The 26,804-nt window shown below is 38.7% G+C and overlaps 1 protein-coding gene across 4 annotated transcripts in view; it reads left to right on the forward strand.

The window, feature by feature from the left end:
* Positions 1-26,804, forward strand: part of EPC1 (enhancer of polycomb homolog 1) — a 112,134-nt gene that overhangs the window by 80,890 nt on the left and 4,440 nt on the right. For 2 of the 4 annotated variants that reach the window (XM_030797733.1, XM_030797731.1), the window contains exons 3-12: positions 4,571-4,716; positions 5,114-5,320; positions 5,664-5,812; positions 7,021-7,180; positions 11,421-11,597; positions 11,680-11,769; positions 11,852-12,000; positions 13,640-13,992; positions 25,740-25,858; positions 25,939-26,007. In XM_030797733.1, coding sequence (XP_030653593.1) covers positions 4,571-4,716; positions 5,114-5,320; positions 5,664-5,812; positions 7,021-7,180; positions 11,421-11,597; positions 11,680-11,769; positions 11,852-12,000; positions 13,640-13,992; positions 25,740-25,858; positions 25,939-26,007 — 1,619 coding nt within the window. The remainder of the gene's footprint in view (positions 1-4,570; positions 4,717-5,113; positions 5,321-5,663; positions 5,813-7,020; positions 7,181-11,420; positions 11,598-11,679; positions 11,770-11,851; positions 12,001-13,639; positions 13,993-25,739; positions 25,859-25,938; positions 26,008-26,804) is intronic. The other 2 variants (XM_030797734.1, XM_030797732.1) reach the window with 1 other exon arrangement.

Genomic DNA, 26,804 nt, shown 5'->3' on the forward strand with positions numbered 1-26,804 from the left:
TACTCACCCAATGCACACTTAGTTTGAGTCATAAATGGCACTTGTTACGTAGCCACTTACATTCCATCTCTATTACTAAACTTTAATATCTTTGTCTTAGATCTAAGGCAAGGATGTCAAATACTTCCCACCCCATGGTAAATATCTGTTACTAGACTTTAAATACCATGGTTTGTACCAGCCTGGATTTCCTTTAAAAATAATCTAATCGGCTGGGCACGGTGGCTCACGCCTGTAATCCCAGCACTTTGGGAGGCCGAGGCAGGCAGATCACGAGGTCAGGAGATTGAGACCATCCTGGCTAACACGGTGAAACCCCATCTCCACTAAAAATACAAAAAATTAGTTGGTTGTGGTGGCGGGCACCTGTAGTCCCAGCTACGTGGGAGGCTGAGGCAAGAGAATGGTGTGAATCCAGGAGGCGGAGCTTGCAGTGAGCTGAGATCACGCCACTGCACTTCAGCCTGGGCGACAGAGCGAGACTCTGTCTCAAAATAATAATAATAATCTAATCAATGTATAAGTCCTATTGGTATTTTACTTAGGCTTATTTTATGTCTACATGGCAGTTATGGTATACTTTTTCCTACATCTGTGTATCACACATAATACTGTATTCTTTTTACCTGTATGCATCTCTGGGTTTATTCCTATCAGAATATTTTTAAAGGAGCCAGCTTCCACAGTGTAGTTCTCATTATTATTTAAGAATTATAGGCCAGGTGCGGTGACTCACGCTTGTAATCCCAGCACTTTGGGAGGCCAAGGCGGGCAGATCACCTGAGGTCAGGAGTTGGAGACCAGCCTGGTCAACATGGTGAAACCCCATCTCTACTAAAAAATACAAAAATTAGCCGGGCGTGGTGGCAGGCACGTGTAATCCCAGCTACTCAGGAGGCTGAGTGAGGCAGGAATATCGCTTGAACCCGGGAGGTGGAGGTAGTGAGCTAAGATCACAGCATCACACTCCAGCCTGGGCAACAAGAGCGAAACTCCCGTCTAAAAAAGAATTATTAACCTGTTAGGTCTCACTTTAATTGATAGAACTTAATTAGAAGAGATTACCTATTTGCCTGTTTTTCTTTAGACCCTGTTTTTTACTTTGAACACATCCAATAACATGACCCAGAAAATCTGAAGATACTCTTAATTCTAGGAACATGATGGATATTTTACATTTTTATTGGCCTGGGTTGAGGTGTTAATTGGAAGCTGCAGATTCAGCTACAGCTAAATTACATATTAAGGTTGTTGGCTGTGGGTTTTTTGGTCAAGTGAAATTCCAAAGTGGGTTTTTACATGTTAGCTTTTCTCTAGGGTTTTGGTATTCTATATATGAACAAGATTGGGTACTCTTCCTATGTAATAATTTTTTTTTTTTTTTGAGATGGAGTCTTGCTCTGTCGCCCAGGCTAGAGTGCAGTGGCGCAATCTCAGCTCACTGCAACCTCCATCTCCTGGGTTCAAGCAATTCTCCTGCCTCAGCCTCCCGAGTAGCTGGGATTACAGGCACCCACCACCACGCCCAGCTAAATTTTGTAGTTTTAGTAGAGATAGAGTTTCACTGTGTTGGCCAGGCTGGTCTGGAACTCCTGACCTCATGATCCACCCGCCTTGGCCTCCCAAAGTGCTGGGATTACAGGTGTGAGCCACCACGCCTGGCCCGTTTAAGATTTTATATGAGTTTGCACTGAATAAAAGAAAAGCCTCTTACAGAGGCAAAAGGGCTCAGACACTCTGGTCCTTGTTAACGTCAGAGGGAAAGACCCTGAGCTCCTTGATTCATATGATAGAAATCATCCTTTTCAGTCTTGATGCAGCCCCTGATATGTTGGGTGTGACTTGTCATTGATAATATAGTATCTACCAGAAGCTATGGCAAGTGTATTTTGATGCGAAGCAAGGTGATCCTTGGCAAGCTCATTTTGTTTTAATGAATAATTAGGCTTTGTGATTGTGGTTTGACATGTGATACGATCTAAAGAAGAGGATGCCAAACTGTAGTGTATAAACGAGATCCTAAAAATGAAATATAACCTTAAGAAGCAGAACATTGGCCGGGCGCGGTGGCTCACGCCTGTAAATCCCAGCACTTTGGGAGGCCCGGGGCGGGTGGATCATAAGTTCAGGAGTTCAAGACCAGTCAGCCTGGCCAAGATGGTGAAACCCCGTCTCTACTACAAAAAAAAAAAAAAAACTACGAAAATTAGCCAGGCGCGGTGGCAGGTGCCTGTAATCCCAGCTCGTTGGGAGGCTGAGGCAGGAGAATTGCTTGAACCTGGGCGGCAGAGGTTGCAGTAAGCCGAGATCGCCCCAATGCACTCCAGCCTGGGTAACAGAGAGAGACTCTGTCTCAGAAAAAAAAAAAAAAAAAAAAAAAAAAGCAGAACATTGAGAACATTGCTAGTTGGTCCCTATCAATTTGGCTTTCTGGATTATTTTCATCAGTGCTCTTTAATAGAACTTTCTATGATGATGGAAATGTTCTGTAATCTGTGCTAATACAACACTAGCCACATATAGCTATTGTAGCACTTGAAATGTGGCGATCGTGACTGAGGAACTGCATCTTAAATTTTATTTAATTAATATAAATTCAGTTAGCCACACATGGCTAGTGGTTACCATATTAGACAACATAGACCTGCATTATTTTGGTTAGGAACAAAATATATCAAGCGTTTTTAATCTAACAGTTTTAATCAACTTGAGGATCTCTAAAAGCTGTTTACATAATAATGACAAAATGAGATGATGGAAAATCATTGAAGGGCCCATGATTGCAGGTACTGTGAGTACAGAGATGTTAACATCTAGAAATTTTTATACTCTGAATACTCACTTATTTTAATAGGAATGTTATAGAAGTGATATAGGTCAAAATAAAACAGTGAAATAATACATTCAACTGTACCAATATTTTTTTACTTCTCCAGGCCAGACACTGTGTTAAGCTTTAAGCAGAGATGGCAGTATTTGGCAGCTAAATAGTGCCCTTTGTACCCATCACAGACTTTAATGTCTGACTGGTTTTGGAGGTTATTTCCCCCCACTTTAATAGACATAACATTACAGAAGTGGCATACAAGGTGAAACCTATTACCCTCCACTTAGCAGTACAGAAATAAAGAAGGCATGCCTCTCCCTAAAGAGATCACGCACATTCTAATAGGGAGGCATGCTTAATAAGTAAATTATAAAGTATGTGAAGTGGGTTCTTAGCCACTAAAAAAGATGAAAGTGGTTAGGAACCACTTCTTGGGTGGGGAAAAATCAAAAAAGGATTCTAGAGGAGTGATACCAGGCTGGGTGCTAAAAAGAATAAATAGGCATTTGCCTCCTTGGTGGGCAAGCAGAAAAACAGGGATTTTTGTAAAGGCCTGCAGTCATGAAATAGCATACTGGATGAAATCAATGAAATCTGATGTTACTAGATCATAAAGAACAGGTAATACTGGAGAGAATAGGAAAAAAGAGCCTTATACCATTTAAAGATGTGGACTCTAATGTTAGTAGAAGGAATTAAGTAAGGGAAAGATGTGAGACGAATTTTTATATTAAAGCTATTTAATATTTTGCTTATCATATTCATATCAACCTAGCTTAATTTTGATAAGTAATTAAACAACATTTGATAGTAGCAGTGGTTCTTGCCAGCAGATCTAAGATCCTCCCATTTCCATCAACATGACAGTGTTCCCATAGAGAAACAAACTTCCTAGGCAGGGACATACTCACTGAGTGACAGTGAGTCAAAATCTGAAATGCTCCACAGTTCGAAATTTTTGAGCTCCAGTGTGATTCCACAAGTGGAAAATTATACACCTGCCCTCATGTGATGATGGGTCACGGTCAAAACTTTGTTTCACGCACAAAATTATTTAAAATATTACTTAAATCACCATCAGGCTGTGCATATAAGGTATATGTGAAAAAAATGAATTTTGTGTTTAGACTTGGGTCCCACCCTCAAGAAATCTCATTACACATATTCAAATATTCCAAAATCCAAAACACTTCTGGTCCCAAGCATTTTGGATGAGGGATTCTCAACCTGTACTGTTATTGGTAGTGGCTTCTAACACTTCAACTTTAAAGACCACTCCCATAGCCTTTGGTAAAGTAGTTGAATAATCTACAAAATAGGACTTAAATATTATAGAAAAAAATCTTAAAGGCCTTCTTTTATATTTTAAAAATTGCCTATGTGATGATTTTTGAGCTATAAAAATGGCACTTGCACATGGTTCAACCAAATAAGTTTTAATGATCGCTTTATGTTCTTAATAATAGGCTTCTAGTTTATTTGCTTTTAGGAGTGGTTGGAGGGGGTCGCATCTGTTGTCTTTTATTACTTATATGTATATTCATAGTAAAGATAATCTCCTTTCTTTAACTTTAAATGTGTAAGAAATCTGTAAGCTTAGATTGTTTGCAACTTTGGAAACAAAATCCAAAAATTCTTTCTTATTTCTTTAGAAGGTGTAGGTCTTGTTTTTATGCAGACATCTGTGAATTTTTTGTTGGTGAATTCACACAGTAAATGATTGCATATGGTTCCTTCTGTCAGCTTTTAGTTTGGATGCTGAACAGCCTGATTATGATTTGGATTCTGAAGATGAAGTATTTGTGAATAAACTGAAAAAGAAAATGGACATCTGCCCCTTGCAATTTGAGGAGATGATTGACCGCCTAGAAAAAGGCAGTGGTCAGCAGGTACAACTTCATTTGTATATAACAAGTATATACATATCCTATGCAAAGAACTGTATTGTATGGAAAAAGTGTGAGATTGTAGGTTGGGGGTAATCAGTCAGGCTTTAGAGTTAAAAAGTATGAATTCAAATCTCATCTCTGCTTATCAGTAACCTGTGTAATCTTGAGCAATATGTTTAAATTTTTCTGTGCCTCAGTTGCCCTGGGATTGTCGTAAAGATGAAATAATGCATATAAAGCAACCTAGTTCAGTGACTGACAGGCATAATGTACTCCTCAAGTTTCCCATTTGTTAATAATGTTGTAATATCGATTATTGTCCTTTAAATTTAGAAGTAAATACTTATGAACCTTGTATGTGTATTGTATGAAAATGACATAATGGTTTTACATTTAGCCAGTCAGTCTGCAGGAAGCCAAACTACTGCTAAAAGAAGATGATGAACTAATTAGAGAAGTTTATGAATATTGGATTAAAAAGAGAAAAAACTGTCGAGGGCCATCTCTTATTCCATCAGTAAAACAAGAGAAGCGAGATGGTTCCAGCACAAATGATCCTTATGTGGCTTTTAGAAGGCGTACTGAAAAAATGCAGACTCGAAAAGTAAGTGAATTTGAAGAATTTTTTTGATGATTATATAATAAAAATTATTTATAGTTATGACTATCTCAATACTGTGGTTTAATTTATATTCAAATAGGACTTTCCAATTATAAGAAAAATACTTAAATTGAACTTAAGATTTATTATGCAGCTATTAATGTTATATTTTAATGTTAATCCATTTAAAAATCAATACAAAATTGATTTCCTGGTGATCTGTGCTCCCTTTTATTGTCTTTAAATTCTAATTTAACCCTTCAAATATATAAATTTTATGGGTCAATAACTATACCACTAGTTAAAAATACTTACTAACATTAAACAAGCAACTTCACATTTGCAGAATCGCAAAAATGATGAAGCCTCTTACGAAAAAATGCTTAAGCTGCGACGAGATCTAAGTCGAGCTGTTACTATTCTAGAGATGATAAAAAGAAGAGAAAAAAGTAAAAGAGAGCTATTGCACTTAACACTGGAAATTATGGAAAAGAGGTAATGTGTATTTTAATAATATTAGAGGAAGTATAGTGCCATTAACATTTTGTATATTGAGTTAATTTATTTCCTATGCAATAATCTAATTACAGAAATATCTTTTTTTAATAATAGAGACTTTAAATATGTGGCATGATACTTTTTATACTTTTACATGTTTTCCTCTATTTTCTTTAAAAGTGACTGTATTCACTTAAGTTAAAACATACCTAGTATTTCCATTTCAAAGTGGTCTTTTTTGGTCCTTGAGTTGCATGTAGGACTGGGAGGGAGACAATTCTAAAGTTTTTGTTTGAGTTAATTGATAGTACTGCTTCTTTTTTAATGCATATAAAATTTAAAACACTGGATTGTTAAATAGAAAAGGGTAAAGAAAGAGGGGGAAAGGCCCATATATCTTACCACTCAAGCATTTGGCAAGGTACACAATGAAAACTTAAAAAAAAACTCTGCCCTATTTCTAGTCCCTATCCCCAAAGAAAACCACTTTTAAATTTCTTGTGATTACTTTTAGAAAAATTAGTTTTAAAGCCCAGGCAATTCTAATTAGCAGAAACATCCTTAGCACCATTTTAGGCATTACTTTCAACTTCTTCACCAAATCTTTCACCAAAATTGCTATGTTAAAATTCCAGCTTTTGATTTTTTCCCCACAGTCCTTTATTTACATGCCATGATAAAGCTATAAACCAAAAAAGTAAAAGGAAGAAACAAAAGGAATTATGTAATCTTTAATTTTAAGAGACATTGAATAGTCAAAGTTTAACTACAATCTTGCCTTAAATGTAATTGGTGTTTATAATTACATCCCAGTCAGCTAGTTATTAATGGTTATAAAGATAAATACTTACAAAGCTAACTTTCCAAAATTTTCTTCTTTTTCCTGCTTTATTTAGGTATAATTGACAAATAAAAATTACATATTTTGTATGTTGATCAATGGGTACAAACTTACAGTTATGAAATGAATACATTCTGGAGACCTAATGTGCAGCATGGTTAATAACAATGTATTATGTACTTGAAATTTGCTAAGAGTAGATCTTAAGTAATCTCACCACATATACACACAAGGTAATTATGTGAGGTGATAGATATGTTAATTAGCTTGATTATGGTAATCATTTCACAGTATAAATGTATATCAAAACATCACGTATTCCTTAAATATATATAATTTTAAACTTTCATTTGTATAATTTTAGGTATAATTTGGGCGACTACAATGGAGAGATCATGTCTGAGGTTATGGCACAGAGACAGCCAATGAAACCTACTTATGCCATCCCCATCATCCCTATTACTAATAGCAGTCAATTTAAACACCAGGAATCAATGGATGTGAAGGAGTTCAAAGTTAATAAGGTGATTAATGTTTTTGTGATAATAGTATCTAATAATGGGATGGTATTTTATCATTAGAATGAAAGTTAAAAAGAAAAATACATATAGGCCGGGCACGGTGGCTCACACCTGTAATCCCAGCACTTTGGGAGACGGAGGTGGGTGGATCACCTGAGGTCAGGAGTTCGGGACCAGACTGACCAACATGGTGAAACCCCGTCTCTACTAAAAATACAAAAAAAATTAGCCAGGTGTGGTGGCATGCGCCTGCAATCCCAGCTGCTCAGGAGGCTGAGACAGGAGAATTAATTGAATCCAGGAAGTGGAGGTTGCAGTGAGCCGAGATCACACCACTGCACTCCAGCCTGGGTGACACAGCAAGACTCCATCTCAAAAAAAAAAAAAAAAGATAAAAAAAGAAAAGTACATAAAAAAAACCCCACCTCAATGTATACTGCAATGATTGTGCCATAATATGAAGAAAAGCAGAAGTCTATAATTAAAATTTTATTTTTGTTTCTCTTCCTTATAAAGGGAAGCTTTTGTTACTATATCTGATAAAAGGAAAAATACTCCTTTTACAAGTTGTAGGATGATGAAGTATTAAAATAATTCATACAAAATATGGAGAGTTAGGGAGAAAGACATGAAATCCTCCCTGATCAGATGAGTTTTTCTTTCTTTCTTTTTTTTTTTTTTTTTTTTTTTTGAGACGGAGTCTTGCTCTGTCACCCAGGCTGGAGTACAGTGGCCAGATCTCAGCACACTGCAACCTCCACCTCCCGAGTTTAAGCAGTTCTCCTGCCTCGCCTCCCCGAGTAGCTGGGACTACAGGTAGCACGCACCACCACGCTGGGCTAATTTTTGTATTTTTAGTAGAGATGGGGTTTTGCCTTGTTGGCCAGGCTGGTCTCAAACTCCTGACCTCAGGTGATCGGCCCTTCTAGGCCTCCCAAAGTGCTGGGATTACAGGCGTGAGCCACTGCACTCAGCCTCAAATGAGTTTTTCTGTCTTTTGTGGACACAATCGTGTATAAGAGGGAATTTTGATATCTTAATAGTTTGTAATATAATGATTTAGAAATGGAAATATTTGACAAATTAGTACTTAACTAAATCACAATTTGTGAAGAATAAAACGTGAGAGGAAGTACAATTAGTGAAGGAAAACTGAGGTAAATAAAGGAGTGCTGTTAATTAAGTGGCACTTTCTTGAAAAGTGTACATCTGAGGAAAAAGTATGTTATGCATTTTTTGTATGAAATTTTTCACGGCCGGGCGCAGTGGTTCACGCCTGTAATCCTAGCACTCTGGGAAGCCGAGTCGGGCGGATCACGAGGTCAGGAGATCGAGACCATCCTGGCTAACACGGTGAAACCCTGTCTCTACTAAAAATACAAAAAAATTAGCCGGGCATGGTGGCGGGCACCTGTAGTCCCAGCTGCTTCAGAGGCTGAGGCAGGAGAATGGCGTGAACCTGGGAGGCGGAGCTTGCAGTGAGCCGAGATGGCGCCACTGCACTCCAGCTTGGGCTACAGTGCAAGACTCCGTCTTAAAAAAAAAAAAATTTTTTTTCATGAAACTTTGCATCTACCATACCAGTTTAATTTGAGGAATGGGCAAATTTGCCACCAGTTTTATCTCCCCTGCATCATTTAATATCGTGCTCACGCAGGTTTTTTTTTCATTGTGGTAAACAGACCTTCAAGCCTGAATGTACAACCTGCCACACCAGTTAGAATGAATGATGATTTCCCCAGCCTGGACTTTTTTTGGGGGAGGAGGTGGGGAGTTATTTAAAGCAGTGCCAGGGACCAGACCATTTTGTGAAAAAATATGGACTTTTTTTTTCCCACTTTGTTAACATGGACATTTTGATTTTTAAAAAACGTAGGGGAGAGTGGAAGAGTAGTTATTCTCGTTATTCTCTGCCATAATCTGGAAAGTTAGAGCTGTGCCCCAAAATACTGTTTTAGTTTACTCATGTAAGTTTTTATTTAAATTTTGCATTTATTTAAATTTTATGTCCTGCATTTATAATATATTAGTTCTAAATGTATCTTTAAAGTTTAATGGGACTGTTCCCACTGTTACTTTTTTTTTAAGGTGGAGTCTCGCTCTGTCACCCAGGCTGGAGTGCAGTGGCACAATCTTGGCTCACAGCAACCTCCACCTCCTGGGTTCAAGAGATTCTCCTGCCTCAGCCTTCCAAATAGCTGGGACTACAGGCACATGCCACCACACCTGGCTAATTTTTTGTATTTTTAGTAGAGACGGGGTTTCACCGTGTTAGCCAGGATGGTCTCAATCTCCTGACCTCATGATCCGCCCGCCCCGGCCTCCCAAAGTGCTGGGATTACAGGCATGAGCCACCCCACCCGGCCTCCCACTCTTAACTATTTTAATGTGGTCCCCCTATCTGAGCCCTGCATGATTTTGTGGACTACTTTAGTGTTATCCTTCAGTTTTCATATTTTAAGATTAATTATCCTATTATTTGCTTTCCTCTATATGTGCCACTCATGCTTGAAAGTTACTTTAGGCCGGGTGCGGCAGGTCACGCCTATAATCCCAACAGTTTGGGAGGTAGAGGCAGGCAGGTCACTTGAGGTCAAGAGTTTGAAACCAGCTTGGCCAACATGGCGAAACCCCATCTCTACTAAAAATACAAAAAATTCACGAGCGCAAATTGCTGTAAATAGGGTAGTAATAGCACCTAAGCATAGCATAAGGGTTTGAATTAGTAGGTGCTTGGGAGGCTGAGGCAGGAGAATCACTTGAACCTGGGAGGCGGAGATTGCAGTGTGCCGATATCGCACCACTGTACTCCAGCCTAAGTGACAGAGCAAGACTCCATCTCAAAAAAAAAAAAAAAAAGGAAAAGAAAAAGGTAATAGATAATAATGTAGTCCTCAAGCACTGCCCTAGCTGACAGCTGATGTTAGCTTTTAAATAATGTTTTGCCTTGCCATGGCCAGCTTTTGATTTGATTATCCTGTCGAATACAACAGTAGAAATTGTAGAGAAATGCCTTATGGTTTGGGAAAACCATAATTTCATAAACTACATAAAATGTAACGTAAATATTTAGCATATTTACATAACCGTGGTGCTTGCCATGATCTTTTTCTTTCCAACAAATACAATTTTTGCCACTACTTTACCTTACCTATTGCCTACATATCAAATTCATACTTCTCCCAACCTTTGCCATCATCTGCAATACATGTTTCTAGCATGCTGTGTTCCATCAGCTCAGTTACTCTTTTTTTTTTTTTTTTTTTTTTTTTTTTTTTTTTTTTTTTTTTTTTTTTTTTTTTTTTTTTTTTTTTTTTGAGACGGAGTCTCGCTCTTTCGCCCAGGCCAGAGTGCAGTGGCGCGATCTCGGCTCACTAGAAGCTCCGCCTCCTGGGTTCACGCCATTCTCCTGCCTCAGCCTCCCAAGTAGCTGGGACTACAAGTTCCCGCCTCCACGCCCGGCTCATTTTTTGTATTTTTAGTAGAGACGGGTTATCACTGTGTTAGCCAGGATGGTCTCGATCTCCTGACCTCGTGATCTGCCCACCTCGGCCTCCCAAAGTGTTGGGATTACAGGCGTGAGCCACCGCGCCCAGCCCAGTTACTCTTGCCTGTATGTTTTATCCTGCATTTCCCCTATTTAATGATTTCATATCTTTATCCTTTAAAACTGTTCAAAAGTCACCATTTCAGAAAGCTTACATTGTTCAGCCCACAAATCCTTACTACTCTTTATTTGTATAACCCCTCACGCAGCATTATGGCTTTGTTTTCTACTATGTTAACAGTTTTCTGTAGTTTGCTTTCTGTGTATACAAAGACATTTTCATTATTATTTGTCCTATATTTAATATTTGTTGAGAATAAGGACTAGACAATCCCCTTTAAAAAAAAAATTCTCTTCTAGAATTTTCATAGAAAATTAAGGAAATGAGAGGAGCCAGCAGTAAATATACTAATTGCAGTTGTAAGACTTCAGAAGTTGGAGAACTTCTGTTCTCTCCTTTTAATTGAAACAAAATCATTTGTGTGATTATGTTTAGATTGTAGGACAAATTTATGCTTTCATGGAGGCCAACTTCTCTAGACTTTACACTATAAGATGGCCAAACATAGAGTCTTGTGTCTCTTATGAATATGAATGCCCTCATTATAGCAATAAACTTCTTTTTAAAATTTCCCCCAAAACTGCAAGTTTGTTGAACACGGTTTCTTGTATAATTAATTCATGTCTTTGTTGCAGCAAGATAAAGCCGATCTTATCCGACCGAAACGGAAATACGAGAAGAAGCCCAAAGTCTTACCATCGTCTGCCGCTGCTACTCCCCAACAGACGAGTCCTGCTGCACTGCCAGTCTTCAATGCTAAAGATCTGAATCAGTATGACTTTCCCAGCTCAGACGAAGAACCTCTCTCCCAGGTACAAATACAATTCTCTATGAACATTGAGGAGGGATGTAGGAAGTCACATATCTGACCTACTTTCTTTATTTCATTTAAAGGTTTTGTCTGGCTCTTCAGAAGCTGAGGAAGACAATGATCCTGATGGTCCTTTTGCTTTCCGTAGGAAAGCAGGCTGTCAGTACTATGCTGTAAGTTTCAGACTTCTTTGTAAATAACAAACTATTTACCTTTAACTGACAAAATTAAATAATTTGGATTTTTTTTTTTAAGCCTCACTTAGACCAAACTGGCAACTGGCCTTGGACTAGTCCTAAAGATGGAGGATTAGGGGATGTGCGATATAGATACTGCTTAACTACTCTCACCGTACCCCAAAGGTGTATTGGATTTGCACGAAGACGGGTTGGGCGCGGTGGAAGGTAAGGTATTTCTGTAGTCCTAGCAGAAGGATATTTTAGGGATTAGGGTGATTGAATCTAACTTTTAAAGTCAAGTAATCCCTCTGAACAACTCATTAGTTCCTATTTGCTATTCTTAACTGATTTGTTGACTAAAATATTTTTGTTGCTGTGCTACCTGGTTCTTACACATCCATAGCTTTTGACATAACTCTAATGGGTCCCTAGTGGACCTGCTTTTCTCCCCAAGGTGGAAAACCTCAGATAAATTATCAAGGGGTAGAATTGTGAGAAAAGGCAACAGATGAAGACAAGTGTAAATCCTGATTGCACACAGTGTATTAAGTTAAAGAAACTGCAAAAAAGTTGTTTCACACTAACTAGTATAATGGGTTTAACCTGACAATGAAAAGGATCCATGCATAACCTGATCTTGACATCCCAGTTTGTCAGGATCTAATCGTTCTTCCTTTGTTTAAACCTTGTAGAATTCCTTCCTTCATACTCTAAATGCCTTTATGTGAGAAGTTGTTTGTATGGGGACAGGAAACAAATAGCAAAACACATAAACTCAAGGAATGGAGAGACGTTAATGTATAATGTGCGGGGAAAATTAAAAGGGAAAGCAAATAATGGTATCAAGGTGCTTTTTCAGGAAGAAACCCAAGGGTATATTTATGATAAACTAATGGCTTATACATATATTTTTTTCATCTTTAACTCTTAATTGCAGAGGGTTTTTTTTTTTTTATTTAAACATTGGTTAAGAATTATCTAGGCACTAAAATACATTTTATTTAGTCCGTTTTTTTCTATCACCGTGTTGACATCAGGAGCAGTGAAAATTATCTACATTAGCTATATTTTATTCTATTACTAACATTAATCAATGTTATTATTTTGACTTGGAGCCATTTATAATGTTTATAAAAATAACATAAGAGGCCAGGCATGGTGGCTCACACCTGTAATCCCAGCACTTTGGGAGGCCAAGGTGGGTCGATCACTTGAGGTCAGGAGTTTGAGACCAGCCTGGCCAACATGGGGAAACACCGTCTCCACTAAAAACACAAAAATTAGCTGGGCATGGTGGCAGGCGCCTGTAATCTCAGCCTCAGGAGGCTGAGGCAGGAGAATCACTTGAACCCCGGGGCGGAGGTTGCAGTGAGCCAAGATCGCACCATTGCACTCCAGTCTGGGTGACAGAATAAAACTCCATCTCAGTCAATCAATCAATCAATAACATAAGAATATATCCTCTAGAGTAGTGGATCTCAAATATTTTGTCTATAACAAATGTTAATGGTATACTATGTTTTTTGTTGCTTTTCTTCTCTCTTCTCCCTTTCTCCCCCAAAGGAATGAAGTTTTTGCTTAAATATAGAATAAATGTGTTCGCAACATTTTATAAAGCATTCATTTTGGTGCTTTGTAATGGAAGTGAACATCTTTGGTTGAAAAACAATTTGTTAAAAGAACTTTTATTAGAAATTGAGGTTGTAGCCTGTAAGAACCAAATACTAAAATAATCAACTTTAAAGCTTTTAAATATTCAGTATGAGTTGGCCTTTTGGCATTTGGGGGGAAAAAGAAAAAGCTTTAATATATAATCTTTGAATAGCTATTTTAAATAATTGTTTCTTGTCTGATTTTTTAATAGGGTTTTACTGGACAGAGCTCATTCAGACTATGACAGTGTGTTTCACCATCTGGATTTGGAAATGCTTTCCTCACCACAACATTCTCCAGTCAATCAGTTTGCCAATACCTCAGAAACAAATACCTCGGACAAATCTTTCTCTAAAGACCTCAGTCAGATACTAGTCAATATCAAATCATGTAGATGGCGGCATTTTAGGCCTCGGACACCATCCCTACATGACAGTGACAATGATGAACTCTCCTGTAGAAAATTATATAGGAGTATAAACCGAACAGGAACAGCACAACCTGGGACCCAGACATGCAGTACCTCTACGCAAAGTAAAAGTAGCAGTGGTTCAGCACACTTTGGTATGTTGACTGTTATGATGTACATTTCTATAGAAATGTCAAGTCCAACCATTTGCCATTTGTTTGACTGTGTGGTCTGTTACATTTATGGCTTAAAGTCCTTTTCTCTTAAACAGTTAAAAAAAAAAAAAAAAACAGATCTTGGTCTAAGTATTTATTTGAATTCTGTTGCTATAGGAGTTTTTATGTGTGTGTCTTCATTTAAACATACCTGCAGGCCGGGCGCGGTGGCTCACGCTTGTAATCCCAGCACCTTGGGAGGCCGAGGCGGGCGGATCACAAGGTCAGGAGATTGAGACCACGGTGAAACCCCGTCTCTACTAAAAATACAAAAAAATTAGCCAGTCGTGGTGGCGGGTGCCTGTAGTCCCAGCTACTCGGAGAGGCTGAGGCAGGAGAATGGCGTGAACCCGGGAGGCGGAGGTTGCAGTGAGCTGAGATTGCGCCACTGCACTCCAGCCTGGGCGACAGAGCGAGACTCCGTCTCAAAAATAAATAAATAAACATACCTGCATACAAAGACGGTTTATTTCTATTTAATATGTGACATTTGTTTCCTGGATATAGTCCATGAACCACAAGATTCATCATATTTTTCAATAATATGAGAAGAAAATGGGCCGTAAATTGTTAACCATTTTATGTTCAGATATTTCTCTAGTTTTTACCTAGTCTGCTTTAGCATAGAGACCAGCAAGTGAATATATATGCATAACCTTATATGCTGACACAATAATTCAGAATAATTTATTAAAGATAAACTAATTTTTCAGAGAAGAACATCTAAAGGGTTAATATTTTTGAAACATTTTCAGATAATATCTATTTGATTATTGTGGCTTCTATTTGAAATGTGTCTAAAATAAATGCTGTTTATTTAAAATATTCGTATAATCTTAGCTGTCTGCTTTAAAGCATAAGTTTGTGTTATTTGAAGCATGTATATTGTAGAAATTCACTACTGAATTATGTTACTACTGATTTTTGTAAAGGTAATCTAAGGACTATGAAGATATTTATTGTTCCCCTAATTCACCCTGCTGGGTTATAGTTAAGTTGCTTCATAAATATGAACATTTGCTCTGATTCTTAAAGACCTCCAGAAAATGTTCAGTAAACTAATTTACTCGGTGGTTAAAAAAAAGTACAGTTGACCCCTGAACAACATGAGGGTTAGGGGCACCCCACGCCCCATGCAGTCCAAAATTCATGTATAACTTTTGACTCCCCAAAAACTTGACTAATAGCCTGCTCCTGACCAGAATTACCAATAACATAAACAGTCCATTAGTCCATTAACATAAACAGTCCAAACATACATGTTTTGTATGTTATATGTATTCTGTACTATATTCTTAAAATAAGCTAGGAAAAATAACATGTTAAGAAATTTATAGAGCCAGGCATGGAGGCTCATGCCTGTAATGCCAGCACTTTGGGAGGCTAAAGTGGGCAGATTGCTTGAGCCCAGGAGTTCAAGACCAGCCTGGGCAACATGGTGAAACCCCATCTCTACAAAAAATAACAAAAATTAGCTGGGTGTGGTGTTGAACGCCTGTAGTCTCAGCTACTCAGGAGACTGAGGTGGTAAGAGCCCAGAAGGTCGAGGCTGCAGTGAGCCAAGATCGTGCTGCTGCATTCTAGCCTTCACAGCAAAGCAAAACCCTGTTTCAAAAAAAAAGGAAATTCATAAAGGAGAGAAAATACATTTACTAATCATTAAGTGTAAGTGGATCATCATAAAGGTCTTTATCCTTGTCATCTTCACATTGAGGAGGAGGAGGGGTTGGTCTTGTCATCTGAGGGGTGACAGAGGCAGAAAATAATTTACAAATAACTGGACCCAGGCAGTTCAAACCCATGCTATTCAGGGGTCAGCTGTACTTCTATGAAATGGAAGTCTTTCAGCTCATGAGAAAAATAATCACAATTCAGAAATCAACTGGAAGATAAAGTTCCAATTTTAGGGCCTAACAGCTTATTTATAATCCCATTAATGTTACTGTCTTTATCACCAAAAGCCAGTTTCTCTCTACTTTTATAGTCTTAAGAATCAAAATAAAGCACTTTTCAATAAAGACTTACATATAGTGTTAGTGTAGAGGTTTTAACAATATAAACCTCTCATAGGTTACCCTGATAATTAAGCTTTCTAAGCTGTAAAAAATTCTTTGAGACTTCTCAGAAAATAGGCGTGTTCCATCAATCTCCATCTTCTCCACCCCTTAAATAGAGAAGTTGAAGTGTTTAACTATCCTAAATATTTAAGGATTTTATAATGCTCTTTTTTTATGAAAAATGTTTTGCTGTACTACTTTAAGTAGGCATATTAATAACAGTTGTAAAACTTAGTTGATTTATGTTTGCCAAAGAACATTAAAAGATGAGCATTACCAAAAGCTTAGCTGAAAAGAAATCATTAGTAACCTTGTAATTTTTCTTCTTTATCATTTCTCTCCTCTATATATGCGATACAACTATTTATTTATGGCCGGGTGCGGTGGCTCACGCTTGTAATCCCAGCACCTTGGGAGGCCGAGGCGGGCGGATCACAAGGTCAGGAGATTGAGACCACGGTGAAACCCTGTCTCTACTAAAAATACAAAAAAATTTAGCCGGGCGTGGTGGCGGGCGCCTGTAGTCCCAGCTGCTCGGAGAGGCTGAGGCAGGAGAATGGCATGAACCCGGGAGGCGGAGGTTGCAGTGAGCCGAGATAGCGCCACTGCACTCCAGCCTGGGCGACAGAGCGAGACTCCGTCTCAAAAAAAAAAACAAAAACAAAAAAACTATTTATTTAAGACAGGATCTTTCTCTGTCACCCAGACTGGAGTACAGTGGCACAGTCATGGCTCACTGCAGCCTCAACTTCCTAGGCTCAGTGATCCCCCCACCTCAGCCTCCTGGGTAGCTAGGACTGCAGGCATATGCCACCATGACTGGCTAATTTTTTGTAAGAGACAGGGTCTCTCTATGTTGCCCAGGCTAGTCTTGAACTCCTGGCCTCAAGTGATCCTCCTGCCTTGGCCTCCCAAAGTGCTAGGGTTACAGGGGTGAGCCACTGCACCCAGCCTCAATACTACTTTTTAAAAATGAGTTTAATCTATTTTTTTCTTGTTGTCTTAACTATTTTCAATTTCTCCTTAAATTTTGCTAGATCTTCTAATACTTAGAGGATAGATACCTACAGACTGCTGTAGGGTAACACTGTTCATTTATATTTGTGAATATTCCAGAGACCTAAAGCTTTTCTCTGCATACTCTATAAAGTATATTACAATGCACCCATATCATAAGTGCATTTCACTTAATCCAACTCTAGGCCCCTGAAGAAAAAAAAAGAAAATTTAGGCCAAGCGTGGTGGCTCATGCCTGTAATCCCAGTACTTTGGGAGGCCGAGGTGGGTGGATCACCTAAGGTCAGGAGTTCCACACTAGCCTGGCTAATATGGCGAAACCTGGTCTCTACTAAAAAAATACAAAAATTAGCTGGGCATGATGGCAGGCGCCTGTAATCCCAGCTACTCAGGAAGCTGAGGCAAGGAGAATGGCTTGAACCTGGGAGTCAGAGGGTGCAGTGAGCCGAGATTGTGCCATTGCATTCCAACCTGGGCGACAGAGCGAGACTCCATCTCACAAAAAAAAAAGAAAGAAAATGTAGCAGCTCAAATGTTATACAGAATTCTAAATACAATTTACTGAAAGAATATATTCTCCAGAGTGAGCCTGGAGTAGGGGAAGTTGAATGTGTTGGTCCTCTTACAGCATGAGTGCCTGCATTGCCACTTTATTCATAGGTTAAGCATCTTACCTCATTCAGTAGTAATTGTGATTTTAAAGATAATTTTAAATTTTCGTACAGCATGGCCCCCACATACAAACCAGACTACTTCCTCTGGCACTTAACCAAAGAAACTCTGATGTAGTCTGATGCCAGCAGAAAAACTGGCAGTGTTGGGCTTATTAAAACAGAAGAGTCAGGCCAGGCACAGTGGGTCATGCCTGTAATCCCAGCAATTTGGGAGGCCGAGGCGGGCAGATTGCCTGAGAGCACCTCAGGTCAGGAGTTCAAGACCAGCCTGGCCAACATGGCAAAACCTGTCTCTATTAAAAATACAAAAATTAGCCAGACATGGTGGTGGGTGCCTGTAATTCCAGCTACTCGGGAGGCTGAGGCAGGAAAATCACTTGAACCCAGGAGGCGGAGGTTGCAGTGAGCCAACATCACGCCACTGCACTCCAGCCTGGGTGACAGGGCAAGACTCCGTCTCAAAATAAATAAATAATAAAAATTATGCATGAAACAAAGTATTGACTGCATTTTGACTATGGCCCCATCACATGAGGCCAGGTGTAGACTTTTCCACTTGTAGTAGTATCAGGTCAACGCAGAAAAAGGTTTGGTTCTTGGAGCACTTCAGATTTCAGACGTTCATATTAGAGATGTTCAACATATTTATGAGTTTGGAAGTTAACTGTTGTATAAAATACAAGTCAGCTGATAAGCTTTCCTGCTACTTAAGCCAAATATGTGAGTTATAGTATAGCCATTTCTGATGATTCAATCATTGTTTTTACGTTTGTCTTGTTTTTGAGACAGAGTCTTGCTCTGTCTCCCAGGCTGGAGTGCAGTGGCATGATCCCAGCTCACTGCAACCTCTGCCTCCCCGGTTCAAGCAGTTCTCTGCCTCAGTCTACTGAGTAGCTGGGGTTATAGGCACCCACCACCATGCCTGGCTAATTTTTGTATTTTTAGTAGAGACGGGGTTTCACCATCTTTGCCAGGCTGGTCTTGAACTCCTGACCCTATGATCCATCCGTTTCGGCCTCCCAATATGCTGGGATTACAGGCGTGAGCCACCGTGCCTGGCCTTTTTTTTTGAGATACAGTTTCACTCTGTCTCCCAGGCTGGAGTGCCATGGCCTGATCTCACTCACTGCAACCTCTGCCTGCTGGCTTCAAGTGATTCTCATGCCTCAGCCTCCCAAGTAGCTGGGATTACAGGTGCGCACCACCACACCCAGCTAATTTTTGTATTAGTAGAGACGGGGTTTCACCATGTTAGCCAGGCTGGTCTTGAACTCCTGACCTCAAGTGATCCGCCTGTCTTGGCCTCCCAAAGTGCTGGAAGTAGGCCAGAAGCTACCGCACCTGGCCTACTCTCATTTTAAGTTAAATAGGAAATTCTAAATGAAGATAATAGAAGTCCATTTTAGTGAAGTGCATGAGCATTAATATGCTGATTTTATAGTCTGTTTCAACTACTAGGAATCTTTTTTACTTTCCTTCCCACTCTTGACTATTGCATATTTGTGTAGCCTGAGCAGTCAGGTATCAGGCTTCCTAATACCTGAGTATTGTGTGAGTTAGGTGTGTTGAGTGCTTGGTCCTCTGGATACCATGCAGCAGGATAACACAGTGGTAAGGAACTGGGAAAGACCGTATGTGTATATGGAATTTTGGGGGCTAGGTTTTAGTACTTAAGGATAAATTGTATATTTTTAATAATCTTCAGTTAATAGGTGATTTTGGACAGTTTCCAAATACAGTTGTTCTTTTTTTATACTCACAAAAGCACCTTGGGAAGTTGAGTGTTCAGTGACTGAGTATTCATTTGCATAAGGACTCTTATGTAAGAGTCCTTATATAATTCAGAAAGACTGGAAACAAAGTGATTTTTAAGCTACAGTTCTGTGTTCAATATGTGAATTCCTAATTTCCAGTAAAATTTCACCAGCATTCTGAATTATTTTTCTAAGCTCTCATATCTGCAGTAAAGATTTGGTTTATTTTTATAAATGACTAAGAGATATATGGTTAGAATGATATGTTCCAAGTCTTAATATCTATAACTTAGTGCAATTTAGTTTGCAACATAACATTTTAATCTTACTGTGGAAAAGGAACTCTAGATTTTGAGCACTGAATATTTTGTAAGATTTTGTGAATTTGCAGGACCTTGACTTTATTCAAATGTGTTCCAAAATTCAGAATTTTTTTTTCTTTTTTTTTGAGACAGAGTCTCACTCTGTCGCCTAGGCTGGAGTGCAGTAGCATGATCTCAGCTCACTGCAACCTCCGCCTCCCAGGTTCAGCGATTCTCCCGCCTCAGCCTCCCAAGGAGCTGGGACTACGGGCGCGTGCCACCATGCCTGGCTAATTTTTGTATTTTTTTTAGTAGAGACAGGGTTTCACCATATTGGCCAGGCTGGTCTTGAACTCCTGACCTCGTGATCTGCCTGCCTAGGCCTCCCAAAATGCTGGGATTACAGGCGTGAGCCACTGCGCCCGGCCTCAGAATTTTTTTTTACTATAGAAGGTGGATTATTACATAACATCTGTAGCAGAGTCTGGAGTAGCACCTGTAGTAAAATACATTAATAGTTCTATAGTCATATAATAAAGTGCAAGAATATTCACACTAAGAGGAATATTTGACTGCAAATAATCTCACGTTCAGTCATTCACAGCCCGATGAGGTCAGATCTGGTCATAGTTTGCCAACAAATGAATTACAACAAACTTTGATTTTCAAATTAGATTTCTAGATGGCTGATAAGGCTCGTGAATCCTGTCAACTCAATCTCACTAATTAGGAGATCATACTTTAATAACTACCTGAAGAATCATTTTACCTTTTGTTTTATATTAAAATAATGTTTGGCCTGTGTACTAAAAGAAATTTCTAGTTCAGGGTCTTTAGGCATTTGGGATTACTTTTTGGTTTTATTATTAAAAACAAACTATACATTTTGAGGGGCTAGGTGCTGTGGTTCACGCCTGTAATCCTAGCACTTTGGGAGGCCGAGGCAGGTGGATCACTTGAGGGCAGGAGTTCAAGACCAGCCGGGCAAACATGGCGAAAACTCCGTCTCTACTAAAAATACAAAAATTAGCCTGGTATGGTGGCACACGCCTGTAATCCCAGCTACTTGAGAGGCTGAGGCAGGAGAATCGCTTGAACCCAGGAGGCCTGGGCAACAGAGCAAGACTCCCTCTCAAAAAAAAAAAGTGTACATTTTGGTAATCTAAACTCCATCTTTCACGGCTGAGTGTTTCCTTAGCACCCATCACTTTCCCCTCAGCCGCACTCCTTTGATCATCTCAGTTGATCACCTTTAGCTATAAGAGTACAGTGCACAGAACAGCAGTCTGAACTATAGGCTGTTACAGCTGCTGGTGTACCATACCATGGCTTCCCTGTAGTACAAGTGGACTCAGAGAGTCTTAGGCCGGGTGCAGTGGCTCACGCCTGTAATCCCAGCACTTTGGGAGGCCAAAGCAGGTGGATTGCTTGAGCCTAAGGAGTTCAAGACCAGCCTGAGCAACATGGTGAAACACCCATCTCTGCAAAAAATACAAAAATTAGCCAGGTATAGTGGTGCTCGCCTATAGTCCCAGCTAGAGCTACTTGGGAGGCTGAGGTGGGAGGATCAGTTGGGCCCAGGAGGTCAAGGCTGCAGTGAGCCCAGATCACACCACTGCACTCCAGCTTAGGCAACAGAGTGAGACCCTGTCTCAGAAAGAAATTTCTGCCCAAGAGAATTGGTTACTTAGAAACTACCAAACAAAGGTAGTTTCTACTTCTGCCTAAGTATTTCTAGTGAAGCTAAATTCAACAACTTTCTAGATCGAGTTATTTGAGGATCTTGGTTAGAAAGTTTGTCTATGTATTGAACCAAAAACTGCCTTCTTAAATTAAAACCTGCAGGTCCCTGGTTTGCTTGTGGAAGCATACCGAGTGAGTTTGCTCCCCCTCCAGCATCATAATGGCGTTCACCCAGTTGAAGTCCTGTCATGCTTCCTTTCCTAGTCCTGTTCCTGGTTAAACATTTGGAGTTTTTAATCCTGTCCCACACATAGGATCCTCCTTGCGTAGACCGTTGTTTGTCAGGTGCTCTATGTATGCGGGCATTTTATGCACTTGATTCATGTTGTTGGTACATCAGAAGTTAGATTTCTTATAAATATTAAATCCAAGCATTTTTGTCTGTTTTTCAATTTAAAATCTCACTGCTTTGGGGTTCTCTTCCTTCCACTGTTACATCTGTGTGACCTCAGAAGTTTCTTCATCTCTAGATGAGGTTGTAGGAGGAAATCCTACAATCTCTTAAGAGTCCTTCCTGACCTCAAAATTTTTTGGTTTTGTGAAAGGATTCTAACTCTAGATTGGGTCATCTGTCAACAACAACCATCTTGCCCACCTTTGTGGGAATTACAAACTTGATTCTCATACCATATCAGGAGGTAGACATACAACCTAAAAATGTTCTACCTTGATATCTCAATCCATTCATAGACATTTAGAGAGGGTGAGGGTGGTCATTTTTGTCTTATTTCCATTTAGCATTTGGTTAGGCTTTCAGGTTAAAGGTTCAGATTTCATTTGCCCATATTTACTACCTTTGTACAAGTTTTTCTACTCATTCACAATGGGACCTTCTTTAGGAATTGAACTTTATTTCTCAGAAGAAATATAAAACCTTAGCATCTCATAGCTGAAAAGGACCTTAATGATCACCTAATTTAATCTCATTCTCATTTTATTTATTTATGTATTTATTTTTAAGATGACTTGCTCTGTGGCCCAGGCCAGAGTGCAGTGGTGCAATCTTGGCTCACTGCAACCTCTGCCTCCTGGGTTCGAGCGATTCTCGTGCCTCAGCCTCCCGAGTAGCTGGGATTACAGGCGTGTGCCACCACACCTGGCTAAGTTTTTGTATTTTTGGTAGAGATGGGGTTTCACCATGTTGGTCAGGGTGGTCTCAAATTCCTGACTTCAGGTGATCGACCTGCCTCAGCATCACAAAGTGCTAGGATTACAGGCATATGCCACTGTGCCCAGCATGTCTTTCTCATTTTAGATGAAGACACAGAGTCCCAAAAGATTTACTAACTTTCTCAGGAATACTCAGCTAGTTATGATAGAGCTGAGGACTAAGAATGTCAAGGTCTTTTGGCCCCTAGACCATAGTTACTATTACCACCACTTACAGCTTAAGGGTTGCTCTGTGCATTTCTCCTAGACTATTTGCCAAAAGTGTCCAGGAAAAATTTCATAACTAGACTCTGTAGAAGACAGCAATATCTAACAAATAGGCTAACATAGTAATCTAAAATGTTGATTGCATTTTTTTTTTTTATGAGACGGAGTCTCACTCTGTCACCCAGGCTAGAGTGCAGTGGTGTGGTATCAGCTAACTGCAATCTCCACCTCCCGGATTCAAGAAATTCTCCTGCCTCAGCCTCCTGAGTAGCTGGGACTACCACACCCAGCTAATTTTTGCTTTTTTCTTCTTTTTTTAGAAGGAGTCTTGCTCTGTCGCCCAGGATGGAGTGCAGTGGCGCGATCTTGGCTCACTGCAAGCTCCGCCTCCCGGGTTCACGCCATTCTCCCGCCTCAGCCTCCCAAGTAGCTGGGATGACTACAGGCACGTGCCACCACACCCGGCATTTTTTTTTTTTTTTTTTGGTAGAGATGGGGTTTCACTGTGTTAGCCAGGATGGTCTCAATCTCCTGACCTCATGATCTGCCCACCTCAGCCTCCCAGAGTGCTGGGATTACAGGCGTGAGCCACCGTGTCCAGCCAATTTTTGCCTTTTTAATAGAGACGGGGTTTCACCATCTTGCCCAGGCTGGTCTCCAACTCCTGACCTCGTGAGCCACCGTGCCTGGCCTTCATTGCATTTTTATTTCCAAGTCTGTATTAGGAAGAAGTTAACAATTGTTAAGAAGTGAAATTCACAAGACCTTCGAAGACTCAGGATTAAGATGTTAAATAAGGCAAAAATATTTGGACTTTATTCACATTGATTTCTAATTAGTTATTGATAAATGTTTAATTAGACACATACACCAGCAAAGTTCTACAAAAGAATACTTTCTTTCATATATATGGACTTTAATACAGAGACATTAAGTGAATGCTAAATTATTGTTTTTCTGTATATGTGATGACCTGACCTTCCAAAAATGGTTTGTTTGCTTTTAAATTTACTGGGCATTCCCTACTAGAAAAGCCAAGGCTTAGGCAACACACTCAAACTTAGGAAATTAAACTGTAAATCTCAAAAATATATTGGCAAAAGTTATCTAGTGAGTCAAGGATTCTTACATTTAAATAATTTTCATGGATTTTCTTTAAACATGAGAAATACCAACTATGAAATTGTTTTAGGGCAGCATTGACTTTTTTTTAGATTTTCTTCAAGTTTTGATACAACACATTTCTGTTTATACGGAAATGATCATGTTGACAGTTATTTTTATGTCAATATTTAGGGAGCATTCTATTATCAATAAAAATATTTTCTATAGATTGCAGATTTGTGAATTACGAACATAGTAGGAAAAGGAGCTCATCAAAGGGCAGATATCAACTAAACAGATTTTAACACACACAGAAAATAAGAAAACCAATTTCCAACACTTTTTGCCCTTGTAGCCCAAGAACTTAGTTCAACTCAAGTATAAGAGCCTGTGTAGATATTAACAAATTATGAGGTTTTCTTGAATATTATTTCACAATTTTCTGATCCATTCAGAATATGGCAGAATTTGTACCTAACCTAATTTTCTAGTTGTACCAGGCAGAAACTATATCCTGGAGGATAAAGATTCTACATGAGTTATATAAGTGAAAAGTATAAAACTTGAAGTGATATTCTAACTAAATTATCAAACTGAAGTTAAACAACAAATTAGGTGACAGTATTTTGAAAACATTAAACTTTAGATTGAGGAAATGTGCATGATTTATAGATTCCCTGGTAGCCAGGGATGCATGATAAACCTTTTTTTGTTTTAAAATAATTCTTACTCAAACAAACATCACAGGCTTCTTAAAGACGCCTTTAAAATCAGAGGTATTGTGATTGTATGTGCTTTTTTTTTTTTTTAATTGGCAAAAAAGAGAAAAAGGTTTCCTTTTTAAAAACTGCACACACTTTTTTGGGGGGGTAATAAATGAACATTTTTTTGTTTGTTTTTTTTAGAACTGAGCTCTCCATAGACAAACATAAGTAGCATAACACAGTGTCTTTCCTCAGACATCATTCTGTACAGTAAATCAACATAAACAACTCCGTTCTTATTGACTGGATTTTTTCCAGGTGGGTTAATTGGGTGGGGAAAATTAATTAACATTGGAGCCTCTTTTCTTCCTGTTGAAGGATGAGTTCTTTAAAAAAAAAAAAAAAAAAGGCAATAAACCAACCAACTGTAATCTTTCATATAGAGGAAAATTTTTTAATGACTACAATTAGAAAATATGTCGAACTATTAGTATATATACACAGAGCCGTTAGGGATCATCTGAATGCCTTGGGAAGATATGGATTAAATAGAAACCAAATGGTAATTATCAGATATTCTCTCAAGCTCAGTGCAAAGTTGAATTCCAAATCTATGGATTTTAAAAGCTGATATTACCTTTCTACACTGTCTAGAACAAGTGTCACAGCTTAAAAAAAAAATAGTGGTATTGAAATTTGGGAAGTGAGCAGTTCTCTTTCCTGTGTTTAATTCAGGAAGTTTAATTTTTTTTTTCTTTAAATTCATGCCACTCTTGTTAAATGTGGTAGCAGAAACGCAGAAATTTTCATTTGGAAGTGATCTTTAACAGGATCATGATCCTTTGTCAGGTGCTTTAATTTTGCACAAATTTAATGCAGAATTTTTGTTTTAGTACTGTAAGACATACATGACAGCTGAGCATTTTTATAAAGTGTTTCTTTATTTTATGTTCAGCATTTACAGCCGAACAATACCAGCAACATCAACAGCAACTGGCACTCATGCAGAAACAGCAGCTTGCACAAATTCAGCAACAGCAAGCAAATAGTAATTCCTCCACCAACACATCACAGGTGAGGGATTTGTCTGTCTTATGATTATCCCTCATTGTTTCCCACCAGAGTTCATCTCTAATTACCAACTGTTGTCATAGAACCTTCCACCTAACCAGCAGAAAAGTGGCTTTCGCCTGAATATACAGGGTTTAGAAAGAACACTACAGGTGAGTATGGAAGCTGTTGCCTCTGCTCCCTATTTTAAAAAGTAAAACTAAAGCACTTAGTTAAATGAGATGAAGATACTGTCTTCCTGTCTGACCTGTAGTCCATTAATGTACCTCTTGAATATATAACCCCACCCAGCGCATTCTCTTGGGCATGTTAATTATTAAGACTTTTAAAATTATGCAAAAATAACTTCTCCAACTGTTGAAAGAGATAACTTTTAAACCTAAAGCATGATAAATGTTTGCCATTTAAACACATATAGGGCATAAAGGCTGAGGTTTGAGTCTCTATGCATCTTTCTTGCAGGAAAAATATATTTTTAAAAAGTTGAGGGGCCTATCAATTTCTAGGTTAAATTATGTGGTATTTTGTTACTTCCATTTCTAAAGGGATAGTTATCTTATCCCAAAGGTGCCTTTCATTGTGCGTGTATACATATGTGTGTGTGTATAAGTTAGGTGAAGGAAGTTTACATATTTATTCATTATATGGATTTGCAAATCACTGAAATGTTTACTAGCATATTTCTTGTTCAACATTTTGTGTTGGAGGTTTGCTGTTTCCACATTATAGAAGGCTTATTTTGGTAATTGACTGATACATATTGTATATTGTCACATACGAAGCAAAATTTATAAGTTAGATGACTTTTCACTTTTCAAATATATGACTATCAAAAGATATAATTACTGTTGCATCTCAAGGTACTAAAAAAAGATTTCAGTGGTTTGCCATTTTTACTTATATTCAAACTGATTTTGGTATACATATGTAGCTTTGATATTGATTTGAT

The sequence above is a fragment of the Nomascus leucogenys genome, chromosome 18, assembly GCF_006542625.1.
Source record: "Nomascus leucogenys isolate Asia chromosome 18, Asia_NLE_v1, whole genome shotgun sequence".
NCBI classification, from domain to species: Eukaryota; Metazoa; Chordata; class Mammalia; order Primates; family Hylobatidae; genus Nomascus; species Nomascus leucogenys.